Genomic DNA, 13,015 nt, shown 5'->3' with positions numbered 1-13,015 from the left:
TTCATGATGTGAATGGCATGATATGAAGTGATGTAGACAGGTAGTGGTAGGCTAAGTATATCTTCCACAAGTCTCAGTTGTTCATTAACCCCTTCACTCCGGCGACGCCAACGTCGGCGTGTGACGGGCGTCCAATGGCATCACCGTATGGAAAGGGTTAGTCCTCTTGTAAACCTCTTAATCCTCTTCCATTTCCTCTTAATTCTCTTTTAAACCTCTTAAGAGGAAATGGAAGAGGATTAGGAGGAATTTAGAGGAGGATTGAGAGGTTAAGAAGAGGATTAATATCTTCCATTTCCTCTTGACCCTTTCCATACTGTGACGTCGATGTCTGCACCACGGATGGAAAGGGTTAAGGCTTCATCCTGACATGTGTAACATGATTTCAACATAAGAGAGTATGGAAGCAAGCTAGTTTTAATTAACATGGGGACGAGCCTTGTTGGCGATACAAACATACTGCTGGTGGGCCCCAGTTGTATGGGTGTGGGTGAATTTTATTTTCTAAGTCTTATTTACTTTACTGTACTTGATGAAATGAATGGGATGACACTGATGATGATTTCTTCATAAAATTTCGTTTAACAAATAACAAACAAAAGAAAACAATTACACACCTGGAAATCTGAGACCACCTGACCACCACAGCGGTCAATCAACTCAGTCATTGAAAACCAGGCAGTGAAGGTCCATAAACATGCCTTCATATCAAGATGTTGGTACAGTTGAAGAGTCTTGTTCTGTTGGAAAGAAAAAATAATAACTTGTAAATCTTTTATCATAAATGCTGGTACTGGGAATTGGTGACTATGCATCCCAGCACTTGCTAAAAGTAAGTTAACATGTTCCTACGGCAGAGGAGGATGTCGGTTAGACAAGGCAACCTATTTCTTATTACTTTCACCCACCTCAAAATGAGCCAAAGAGCAGCTCAGCAAATGGCTGTGAAATATGAGTGGAGTAATGAGGAGCAGAAGAAGTTTCAAGTAATTGGTGTCCTAAAAAAATAATAATAAATTTTTAAAAATTAAAAATCAACCGCTGCTTCATAATAAGGATCTAAGTCCTCTGATCCCTCCTTTTTGTGCACAAAGACTTGAATTCAACAATGCTCTGCTGACCTCTTCATTTAAATCATGCCTATTCTAAATATATTATATATTTCCCTTGATTAGTATGTTGATCATTCCTACCTAAATAAGTTTTCCTCATCAACACTCTTTGATGACTCCATATCTATTCTTCTTTAGTTTTAATTTCCTAAGAATAATGGCCAAAATAAACATTTAGTGAAAATGGAGAAGAAAAGTTAACTGAAATTGGAATTCACCAGACATTACAGGATACACAAGCAGGATGTGATGGACCTCCCTTGCCTCTTCTCTTAGCATCAGTTAAGTATTTGGAGTAAACAGGTAAACTGTGGCCAGAGTTGTATCTCTTGTGATCAGTGTTAAATTTCATCAATCAATAAAACTATTTTCCATCATACTTTGGATTTAAAGAATTTAAAGCCTGATCTTAGTGACAGTACCTATATGTTTCAGTCACATCTTATTTTATACTAAACTTTTCTTTCAATTTCTAACTACACTGTTATATAAAAAATAAAGTTGAGAAACTGATAAAAAAAGAAATTTAAAGTTTTGTTTGAAACTGTAAAATAAGAATTTTGATACCTTCACTAAATATGAATATATACATAAGACTACTCACCTCTCTGTCAGCATGATAGCTCTCATTAGATGAACGGTGTAAAGAGGGATTCAAGAACCCACCATCAAGGTTTAAGTTGGAGCAGCGATGATGTGTGCGGTACACTTCCTCAGTTAGAAGGTAACGCACATTATGAAGTGGAAGAGTTGATACCAATGGAACCATGCCATCTTGATGGGAAATTTCAACATTAACTTTGATAGTATTGGGGTGGTGTTCTGCTGATGCATTGATGTACGTCAAAGAGGCCTTAAAAGATTGACCCTGGAGCCCACCACCAAGGCCTGCATTTATTACTGCTTGACAAACCTCATTATGAGTTCCAATGATCACACCTTCACTTCGTAAAGGAACTCCATGTGTCCCATCACCTTGAGTTGGAGTAGCAATACATCGAAGCGAGAAGTGTCGAGCAAAAAACATGGAATCAAGCACTTTATTGTGTGAACTTGCAAAGTTTGTGTCATCTGAGAGAGTATAGAATGGAGTGATGCCACTGCCACCCTCAGCTGGAACTGCTACTTCCCATGAGTACTGAAGGGAAGACACATTAATCCTTGATTCAGCACATCTCTCTTGTAATGTTACTCCCTGGATAGCTTGCCTCACAGGGAGATACACATATCAGTGGAAGGCCTGGACTAGCTGGTTTCTTGATATATTCCCCAGCATTTTGGTAGAAAGGGAGAGAAACAACTATAGGAGGGGCTGGCAGAATCCAGCTTTGTCCATCTACTTGTGGTAAAACCGTAATGGATGTGGTTGTAAGAGTCCCAAGTGGAATATTAGTGAGGCTCTCAGGTCCCAACACTACTGTGAAAGTCCTTGGTCCCATGCTCCTAGGGTTGTGCAGCAGCAACAATTCTGCTGCTATCCTGAAAGAAAACTACCATTGTAGCTGAAATCATGATACTAATTAACTTGATGGAATACAATAAAGATTTGATTTTGTTCATCTTTGCATAAAATCAAAACAGATAATGGATTGAAAAATTCTGTCATATAATTATACAAGTTATTACAGCACTGACTTCAAGGCTCTGGCCATTTTGATGAAACTGTAAACAATAATCTATGTATATGTCCAGAGTTAATAAGATATTATAACAACTTCAGATCTTGCCTCTAAACCTCAAATCACAACACAGTTTGTGTCACTGAGCGACAGTTTTTATTATTATCATTATGCTTCTGCTGATGATGAATATGTCATTATGATTATTATCACATATAATTATAATCCCTGAGACACCATGTTGTAAAAGCACTCCACTACAACTGTTAAAATATCCACTGACCTGGTGTCCCCAGGACTGAATTCCACTTGAGTATGAAGTGACTGGTAATCCTCCAGATACAGCTGAACCATCCTTGCTGGAAACATTCACCCAAGAAACTTGCAGGCGTCACCAAGCCTGATGATGGGTATCACGGTACACGGATGAAGGAGTGAGGGTAGTTGGCTGGGGAGTGGTATAGGCACCATGTTCAAATGATACTCTTGGGCGATCTTCCCAGTCTATGATGGTAACCCGTGTCACCCTGTCTTCACCGAGGTAGGGACGAAAACTTGATGTTGAGTCTGGATGCGATAACTTAACAATGAACTTTTCTTCCTTTTCATAAATAAGATCATCTATTATATTTACTTCACACTCTATCCGAGAAACTCCCCTGTTGAAGGTAACAACAGATTCTTCCGTGTTTGGTCGCTCTATAAAGTCTTCATTTGCTTTGGCTGACCTTTGTCGTGTTGAGCAACGAACAGTAGATACTTGACTCATGTCACCTGAGCGTACCACTGGGATCCTAACCACTGTCTGGTTTTCTCGAACAGTCACCTCTGCTGCTCCAAATTGTATTGAGGGGCTGTCCTCTTCATCTGTCAAAGTCACAATGGCCTCTGAAGTGCTGCTACTGATGGAAGCATTTTGTCCAGTCCTTAGGGACACAACAAATTGTTCCCTTCCTTCAACTTTTGGATTAAGTTTATCGTCAATCAGATGAATGGAGCAGTTTGCAATTCTTTGCCCCTCTGTAAAGTTGACCTGCTCAGAGTGTGGGACAAAATCAAGGGAAGGCTGAGCTTCCTGATAAGAGCCATCTCGTGTGATGCACCAAACACTGCATGTGTGACTGAAGTCCATTCCAGTTCTCTCAAGCCAGAGAGTTACAGTACCCTTGCTCTCTGACACTATATACTCTGTTGGGCTGAAACCAATTGTGCTTTGATCATTTGGTCCTCTGATGGTAACAGAAGCTCTCCAGTTCTCCCCAAGAGTTGTGCCTTGAGAGGGGTCTTTCAGTAATAAAAAAAATTCTTCATTCATTTCAAAAATGAGATCATCTATGATTTTAACAGTACATGATGACTCTGTAATGCCAGGAGCAAATACAACCATAGAAGACTCATCATGTAAACGATGAATAAAGTCCGTTCCGTTGGCTAATTGGTTCGGCTGGGAACCAATGGCTGATCCATCCTCACTCACACACATGACAGATGCTCCCATGTTAATATCTCCACTACGCTTCAGTCTTGCAATAATAAAACCTTCAGTCTCCCTAACAACAAAGTGACTAGCATCAAATGTGACTGATGGTTTATCTTCATCATCATTAATGTTTATAAGTGACTTTCTTGGTCTTCCTAGGAGGGCATAACTTGGTTCCACCAACTTTACAGTAAATTTCTCAGAGCCTTCAAACTTATCATCATCTTGGATAGGGACAACACAGTATTTCTCAGCTTCTCCTTCTTCAAATAGCAAGGTATTGGAAACAGCTGTGAAATCTACCATATCCACTACTTTAGCTCTCCCTCTGGCAGATCCTCCATGTGTGAGGCAGGTAACTGATGACTGTTGTTTCAAATTACCTTTTCTTTTCACCAGAACATTGACTGCACTGTCAGTTTCTGTCACATTGTACTGCTTTTGGCCCATTTCAAACCATGACCATTGAATATGAAAAATATTTTCAGGCACAACACTGGACTTGTTATCCGTTACTTCAAAGGTAAACTGGTCACTATAAACTTGGTGGGAAGACGATGTGAGTTCATAGTAGAGGTGTCCAGCTATTATATCGGCTGTAAAGAAAGCAGAAAAGTTACCATATTAGTAGAGCATTTTGTAGGTGTTCTCATAAATACATTGGTATTTCAAGAACTGATAATTCAAGTCATTAATAAATGAATGAAAGATGGAACAAATGAATGTTCTGACACACAAATAATTAAGTAAATAAATATAAAAATGGATTAATACAAAAGGGAATATATAAATGTTTTATCATTATTGTCACCAGAATCTCTATTTCCTAGACAGGCAGGATACAAGACCAAGCCTCCGTAACCAAGAAAAGTGACAGCCACAGAGGAAAAACTGCACTGGTATGAGCCACACTCTCACTCAGAGCAGACACTAGTAAGTAATGGCAATGCAGAATCTGACATTGGTTAGAACTATAGCATTAGGCATGAATCCAATGTGGCTTAACTTTAAAGTAGCTAGCTCATTGTTGCCTAAACCTTTAGTGAATCCCTTAAAATACAGGAAGGGACCCCTCAGGTAGCCAGCCCCTGTGTCTTCAAACTTCTAGCAGTTATATCCCTGAATAATTTCCATATTTGCATTTACATGTGAACTGTATGCAAGTCACTTGTTAGATCTTTCAATTCTCACAGCAGTATAGCCTAATATTATTATTGTTAAGGAAACACTAAAATTCATTCATTATTAAGTGATGATGACATGACATCCCCTGGAATATGTTTAATATGCATTATTTGAAAAGGGGATGAAGTCTATGAATATTGTCCTATATTCTCATGTTAACTGGAGCCATGTCAGTTCCAATAACAAAAACCTTAGAATACCTAACATTGTATTCATGCAAAACACACAGTTTATACATAATGGAAAAAAATATGAGCATTTTACAGTAATATGTGTTCAGTTTGCATGATTTTAAACATTCAAAGAATAAGGAATAAAAAACTTCTTCACAGAACTACTCTGAATTGTGTGATGAAAATAGGTGCAGCTTCTCAATGCTATTTCATCCAGGGGATCACTGATACTAGTAATTGTTGCTCTCACAAACCAAGAGATCAATAAAGATGCCAATGTAACAAAGCAAGACAAACCTTTCTTGTTTACTGATACCAATTTCCATCTGCTACTCTTCTGTATCTTAGTTGATTAGAACTATGAAGTTATGTTTAGAAAAAATAAACTATGTGCAACCTTAAAAATATACTGGTGCTTCTACTAACAATTATGGACCTTACCTAAACACTAGTGACCAAATATCTATCAAACTAGAATACAATGCTTACCTTGAGTAAAAGAAGAAACAGAATTCTTCTGTGAAGTGAGATGAAGCTCCCCATGAACTGGTCCAGCCATTACAATCATTTTCACTTCCTCGGGGGGAGTATCTTTGTCCTCAACTAGCAGTTCATGGCTTGTGATGAAATTTTTTCCCTTATGAGTGAAAAAGGAATGTTAGTATATGGCAGTTTAGAAGTTAACTTATCAAAAATTGGTCAGGATAGATATACAAGATACAAAAGCTAAATAACCATGATAACAATAAAAAAAAATCATTTTCCCCCCAAATCTTACACATTTACATTCTAGAAACATGAGTTTATTTACTTAGATACGTACACTCATCAACAAAAGCACTGCTGCCTAATCTGACATGTCATGAACCTTAAAATTCACTTGATTGCATATAAAAAGGGATTAAAGAGCTGCATTTCATTCATAGTTCTTCCCACAAAAGGCTGCAACAGAAGACACTCATGCATTTATAAATCTTTAAATATATCTTAAATACCAACAAAAACATCCCATTACCATAGCTCTCCTTTGCCCTGCTGCTTCCTTCAAAGCCCCCAATCCCTAGACCCTGTTACCTCAAGACCAAGCAACCCCTACAACTCTCCTACATTTATTGCGAAAGGTCAGCTGGGAACTGTATTTGTGTTGGGTCCTTTGGTTCACAAATCTGTGAATCACAAGGTTCATAACCTTGCAGGTGAGGCACCAGCACCTTTGCTAGCAAGTGTACATTTTGATACTGATAAAAAATGAATACTACTTACCTTGGTTCCAGCTTCCTGTTGCAAAAAATGAATTCCCCTATTCACTCTCAGGAGTGGGGTGCCATCTTCTACCTTAGAAACTTCAACACGAATAGCAGTTGGTTCAGCTGTAGCTATTTGACTTTCTGCCCGCTGGTATAGAGCATTAGTGGAGTCTGAGACCACCGCACTAAAGGTATCCGAAGAGGAATCTGAGCCATCGTGTACATAAGATACAGCCCCTGAATACAGGTCCAGCATGGTGAAAGTCTGTGACAGAGAAGGTAGACATCATTGACAATACAGGGGTTTTCTCTATGAATAACAGTAATACCTAAAACCTACAGTGCAGCAGTCATTGTGATTTCCTAGCTTTGTATAATAGTTTCTTTAATATACCATAAAATTTCGCCATCTCACTAAAACAGCATAACTTCTGTGATTTCTTTGGTAGAATATTTTATTTTCTATGACTTGCCTTGCTCACCAATATGAGTGGGCATCTTAGAAAAATATGGAGAAAAAAAAATAGCAACATACAAGGAATAAGGTCACTGCTGCTCCTCTACTCTTTCATGAAGCACACCTATAAAATTAATTCCATGTCTTACCTTTGCATCCTGTTCCCCAGAAACCTCCAACCAGCCATGCTGTGGTGGCTGTTTCACTGTTACCACTAAATGTTCATCATGAGTATCTGCATCAGAGGCTTCAATTTCAAACTGAGAAATAACTTTTTTCATTCCTTCTTGAACTTTGATAACATTAGTGGCAAGAACTGGAAGCTGATCATCCACAGGTGTGATGGTGATATGAAATGTATCCTTGATGCTATTAGGTCTGTGAAGAAAACATATAGATAAAATGTCTTAAGAGAAAGAGAACTTACATGAATTAGATAAAATGACTCTAGTCTGTTCACTTAAGCTAGATTCCTGGCGCCTAAGCAGGTTGGTAAGCTTGCAGCTGATTGGCTGCTCCGCTCTCCCGCTAACACTCATGTCGGACCACATCTTTCATGCTTGAGTGATACATGTTTCTTTATTATATGCCATAGCTCAACTCATATATGAGCTAGCCAGTTTTGGTTGACACCATGAGACTCAGCAGTGACTGTAGAATCAAGATGTATTTTAAAAACTCGACAAAACAAATAAGAAAATGGTATTACAACGAGTTGAACCGTGAAGATGTTAAAAAAATGTTTATAACAGCCAATCAGTTGCAAGCTTACCAACCTGCCTAGGCGCCAGGAATCTAGCTTAAGTGAACAGACTATAGTACTATGCTCAGTTAAAATATGTTAATCAAATGATGAATAACACCCAATACAGTGAAGCACCGAGTTTTTTGACATTCTCAAGTTGTTTCATGGATCTGTGTTTCTCAGACACCACTGAATATTCTATGATTTAGAGTTTCACAGAAAATTACAGGAATTTTACTTGAAGAATATAAGTTGATCATCACATCACTGCCATCTTGTTCATGACTAGGAAAGATATTCACTACACAATGGAGGTGCTATACTATTGACGGAAATACTGTAGACTTATAAAATAATTGAATGCTAAGTAAACTTACCCATCAGAGACTATGAAGACAAAATGATCACTGGTGCTCTCATCATCATTATAGTGGTGGTACAATAAGTTTCCTGTGTTCAATACTTCCTGAGTCCAGTTAAATACTGCTTCTTCAGGTGAAGTAGCCAAAGTCACCTGCCCATGTTCTGGCCCACTTACTACCTGTTAACATAAAAAAAATATAAATTATTATATTCAATAAACCCTTAAATTTCAAGTACTCTATATTCTAAAATTTGAATATGGAATTATCATTCTGTAAGGGGAGTGCATTGTTTGATATGTCTGTATATTCTGATAGTGTCCTGCATATTCTCTTCTATTTTAATCTTCAAGTAGGCTGGAAGGAATCCAAGGAGGGAACAAGAGACATGTCCCCACCCCTTATTATTGAGGAGGGGACATACTAATTGTCACCTCCACTTTTTCATCAGGTTTTAGAATGTAAAAGTTGGAAAGATGCATGTAATTGTGATTTACAAATGATATAAGATTTACATCAAAACAAACATGTAAATCGTCTTGCGGTGAACAAAGGGAACCCACGCTCACGTCTTTGACTTGTACAAGCAGGATGCTCATACACCAAGTCACTATTCACAAACCAAGGCATTTTTAATTAAGTTTTTTTAACTTGTAAATCAAAACACTCATATAGTAAGGAACCCGTAAACTGAGGTATTACTGTAAATCTAAATTTATGGTGAGCTTGTTGCCAATTTGATATTTCACCAATAATAAGTGGTAACATCTCACTGGCCATTATTTATAATAGCTGTGCCGTTGGAGGAAAAAGTCCCGATGACCGAACCACCTTGATGGTGGTCATAATTAAAGTAAAAAACCTTCATTAAAGTTGAACCAATCTATATATTTTTCATTTTAGCATTCTATTTTTATGTCCATGCATTTCATCACAGACTTTAAAGTTACTTATAAATTAAAAATATATATTATGAAAAAAATTGAGATTACTTACAGAAAACATTAACTGTGATGAGTCAATCTCAACATCAGTGGCTGAAAGGAGATGGCGGGTGATGGGAACAGTGTCGTCCTCAGAGAGTGTAAGTCCCATATTAGTGACAATACGTGGTGCTGTATGATCTTCTAACACAGTGATATGCAGAGCTTGATCCAAGTTAATATTTCCCTCGGGATCCAAAAGGTTGAAACGAAGAGCATCCGTGGTTGCATGTGCATCATAATGATGAACAAATCTGTCAAAAATAATCCTCAATGAGACATTTTGACACAGCTACTATCTACTTGAATCTGTTTACTTTTCATCAGAACTATTGCCACAATATATCTATTATATTGACATACTTACCGAACATGGTGGTTCTGAATATCTTGTTGCAGAAAAACTGACCCTACATCAAGTGCCACCCATGAACCCAAACGAAAGACTTCAAGACTTCCTGAATTGGGCACATTAGTGATCACATACTGAATAAATTTGTCTTCTGAATCAGCATCCTCAGCTTTCAATTGGCTCTGGGAAATGACAGCAACTTGGCCGGTCCTAACACTGAGGCTGGAGGAGATGCTCAGCTTTGGAGACATATTTTGTTTTGCACTATTTCAAATTCAACAATTCCTCCAGTTTCATGATTGCCATCACTCACCTGCAAGAGACAGATTAATTAAAAATCTGTGAAACATTTACCTTTGTATTTTTTACATACCAGAGGATAAGGGGATGAAATATTATAGGGCATAGTAGCAAAATACTGAGACTTTAATAATGCAAAAGTAGGAAAACAATTTAAAGATAACAACAAACAGTGGCTGATGAAATAGTCTCAAAAGTCTGCTTGATCAGCTAACACACAGTCTTGATCCCCATGTGAATAAGACAGGTTGAGTATTAACTCTGATCAACAACATTCTGTAATAGAAAGAACTGTAAACTAAACTTATTGAGCTGTTAATGTAAAATTCACTAATCAACCATACCAGCATAGGCACCTCTCTCTATCTATATCACCAACACTCTGTTTCCTCATGGGGATGGGCACTGCAGAAGTTTAAACTTTCCCTGTTCCAGCACTTCCTCTCAGAACACTCATTCCCTTACATACCAACTCCCTCATACATCTCACTTGTGGTCTCCCCCTGACATCATCTACTCTCCTATACTCAATTTACAAAGTCAACCTCATTCATTTTCATCACATATCCAAACCATCTTCACCCATTCAACAACTCCATAATCCACTCCCTCTGCTGTTACACTAATTCCAAGCCTCTCACACATACTTTACTCTCCATCCTATTTTGACATACTAAATGCTTATCTTATGTAACCCATAACTGAGCTTATAAAACATTATCAATAATTATTATTACTAACCCATAACTGAGCTTTTAAAGCATTATCTAGGTTCTAGACAGTAATGCCCACAAAATAAACTATGGTAGTCATGATGCAAACAGTCAAATGTTTGGTACATGGATACATTTGATAAATAATAGTAGCTGCAGGAAAAATGGACAAATAGAAAATTTCTGGCACTATATATGTAATGAGGCTCTTGAATAAATTATGTAGAAAGAAAGGAGTGATTCTTGTCAAAAGTAATAGTTTATAATATTTTCATGAAAGTAGTTGATAAGTTATGGTGAGGTTAGTGTTCTCCAGCATAAAATTCACACACTTACCAATATTTCCATTACATCCTCCGGGTACTTTGAGCCATCATGGCTGTAAAGAATCAACTCGTTCAAGATGTCCTGAAAAGTGAAGTGTTGGCCACGCACGAGTCGTTCACTCTGCTTGATAGAATCTGATGAGGACTTCTTCCTGTGTAATGACCCTAGACACAATGTCAAATTTAATGATGATGTATAAAAAGGTTTTAGGGTCTTTAAAGTGACTGCCAAAATAGCATGAAAATATACTGAAACAAATCATTCTCATACAACAGGATTGTAGTCAATCTTTTCTTAAAAGTGAGACAAAAACTCACCGTGCTGTGGCAGCTGTTCCACAATAATCACTAGATTTTCTGCTCCTGAATCTGTGTCTGATATAATAAGGGACTGATTTTGAATGATGGCGGTCTCGCCCTTTTCAACTACCACTTGTTCTCCAAGAACAACTGGTGGTTCATCATTCACAGGCTGTGAAAGGAAAATAGTTTGTGAAAGATCCAATACTAAATGATAATGCAAATTTTCAACACCAAACTAAGATGTTTACTAGTTGACATTTATATTTTCCTACTTATACTATATGATCAATAGCTCATTTCCCTCTAAGATATATCATAGTGCCAGGCATGTCAGATGCCAGTAGGGAGGGGTAAGGACAAGACTAGTCTTTGGCAAGAAACAGTGTTCAGTAAATCTTTGGGGTGGGATGAGAAGTGGGAAGCTTCTGAGAGGAGCTTCTTTTAAAGTCAATAGAATGATGGGGTGTAAGAAAAATGGAGGCAACTTAAATGTGTAGGACCTCATGAATTTCCATATTGAAAGAACTGGGAATTGGGAAAAGTTGCAGTGTGAATGTGAACATGATTTAGGAAATGTTGAAGAGAAATTAATCTGAAAAGAAAATGTGCAAGAGAAGGGGGAAGGAAAGAACTATCCTTTCTATATGTCCATGAGGAAGGAACAGACGGGTTCAAGAACAGTATAAATGGCAGGAAAAATAAGGATACTGAAATTAGTGTGGGTGTGTGCATGTATCCTGCTTGATGTGAAGATTGGAGATATTGGGATTACTGGAAAAGTTGAATGAAAGCTTAGTTCATTTTGAAAAGAAAGGGATTATTCTAATGAAAGGGAAACAAAGAGATTGGGAGTAAGGTTGCAAAAAGGAAATGTATAATGAGCAAGCAAAAATGGTGAGCTTGAGTTTGTGGTGAGCACCAGTACAGAAAAAAGTTACTGGCAAAAAACTTTCAGCAAAAGAAAATAATCAAGAAATACAAATAGAGGAGTAAAATGTATGGAGAAAGAGAATAGACCTAATAGGTTAAATAGCAACATGTGAGAAAATGAGAAGGAATGTGAGATGCCACTGCTATGAGAGAAATGTTTAAGAACTCTGTACATTTAACAGCTGGTTAGAGCCCAATAGGAGTTAGATAACAGACGAGTGGATGAGGGAAGAAGGGAAGTGGAGAGTGAAATTATATGAGAAGGAGTACAGTGAAAGTTATGAAAGAAGTGTGGGAGGAGCAAGGGAACAGAAAATTACTTGAATATAAAAAAACACTGTTTCATTGTTCAAGAGAATGTTGGTGTGGTATGGTGGTTTAGGTGAGCCAGTGAGGGTGACTGTGATTGTAAACAGAGGAAAGTATAAGTTGCACCATGCACATAAAGGGATATGTGACAAAAGGAGTACCTGGGGATAATGTGTACAGAAAAAAAGTATGATAGATGTGTAACATCAATGATACTGTGGAGATTAAAAGTTACACAAAATTTATTTAAGGAATATCTCAAAAGAAGAGAAAAAAGGGAGAAGAAATATGAGCAAATTAGTAAATTACTTAGGTAGAGAGGGAACTATTGTAAAATCTTTAAAAAATGTGAGTGAAAATTATATTAAAAATAAGAACTTCTTAGTGATGAATATGGGAGTGGAAACAAGTAAGAGATA

General features: G+C 37.5%; 1 protein-coding gene across 1 annotated transcript in view; it reads right to left on the bottom strand.

Annotated features, from left to right (window-relative positions):
• The window catches only part of LOC127009748 (extracellular matrix organizing protein FRAS1-like), a gene marked incomplete at its 5' end in the record, with an annotated part of 60,217 nt that overhangs the window by 8,939 nt on the left and 38,263 nt on the right, over window positions 1-13,015 (bottom strand). The window contains 16 exon segments of the mRNA XM_050883128.1: window positions 618-740; window positions 1,717-2,281; window positions 2,283-2,591; window positions 3,015-3,065; window positions 3,067-3,118; window positions 3,121-3,157; window positions 3,159-4,807; window positions 6,059-6,206; window positions 6,833-7,081; window positions 7,423-7,651; window positions 8,396-8,559; window positions 9,377-9,617; window positions 9,731-9,971; window positions 9,974-10,028; window positions 11,065-11,219; window positions 11,373-11,526. Coding sequence (XP_050739085.1) covers window positions 618-740; window positions 1,717-2,281; window positions 2,283-2,591; window positions 3,015-3,065; window positions 3,067-3,118; window positions 3,121-3,157; window positions 3,159-4,807; window positions 6,059-6,206; window positions 6,833-7,081; window positions 7,423-7,651; window positions 8,396-8,559; window positions 9,377-9,617; window positions 9,731-9,971; window positions 9,974-10,028; window positions 11,065-11,219; window positions 11,373-11,526 — 4,422 coding nt within the window.

The sequence above is a fragment of the Eriocheir sinensis genome, chromosome 41 (assembly GCF_024679095.1).
Source record: "Eriocheir sinensis breed Jianghai 21 chromosome 41, ASM2467909v1, whole genome shotgun sequence".
Classification (NCBI taxonomy): domain Eukaryota; kingdom Metazoa; phylum Arthropoda; class Malacostraca; order Decapoda; family Varunidae; genus Eriocheir; species Eriocheir sinensis.
Note: the sequence above shows the minus strand (reverse complement) of the source record. Positions and strands in the feature narration are given on the sequence as shown.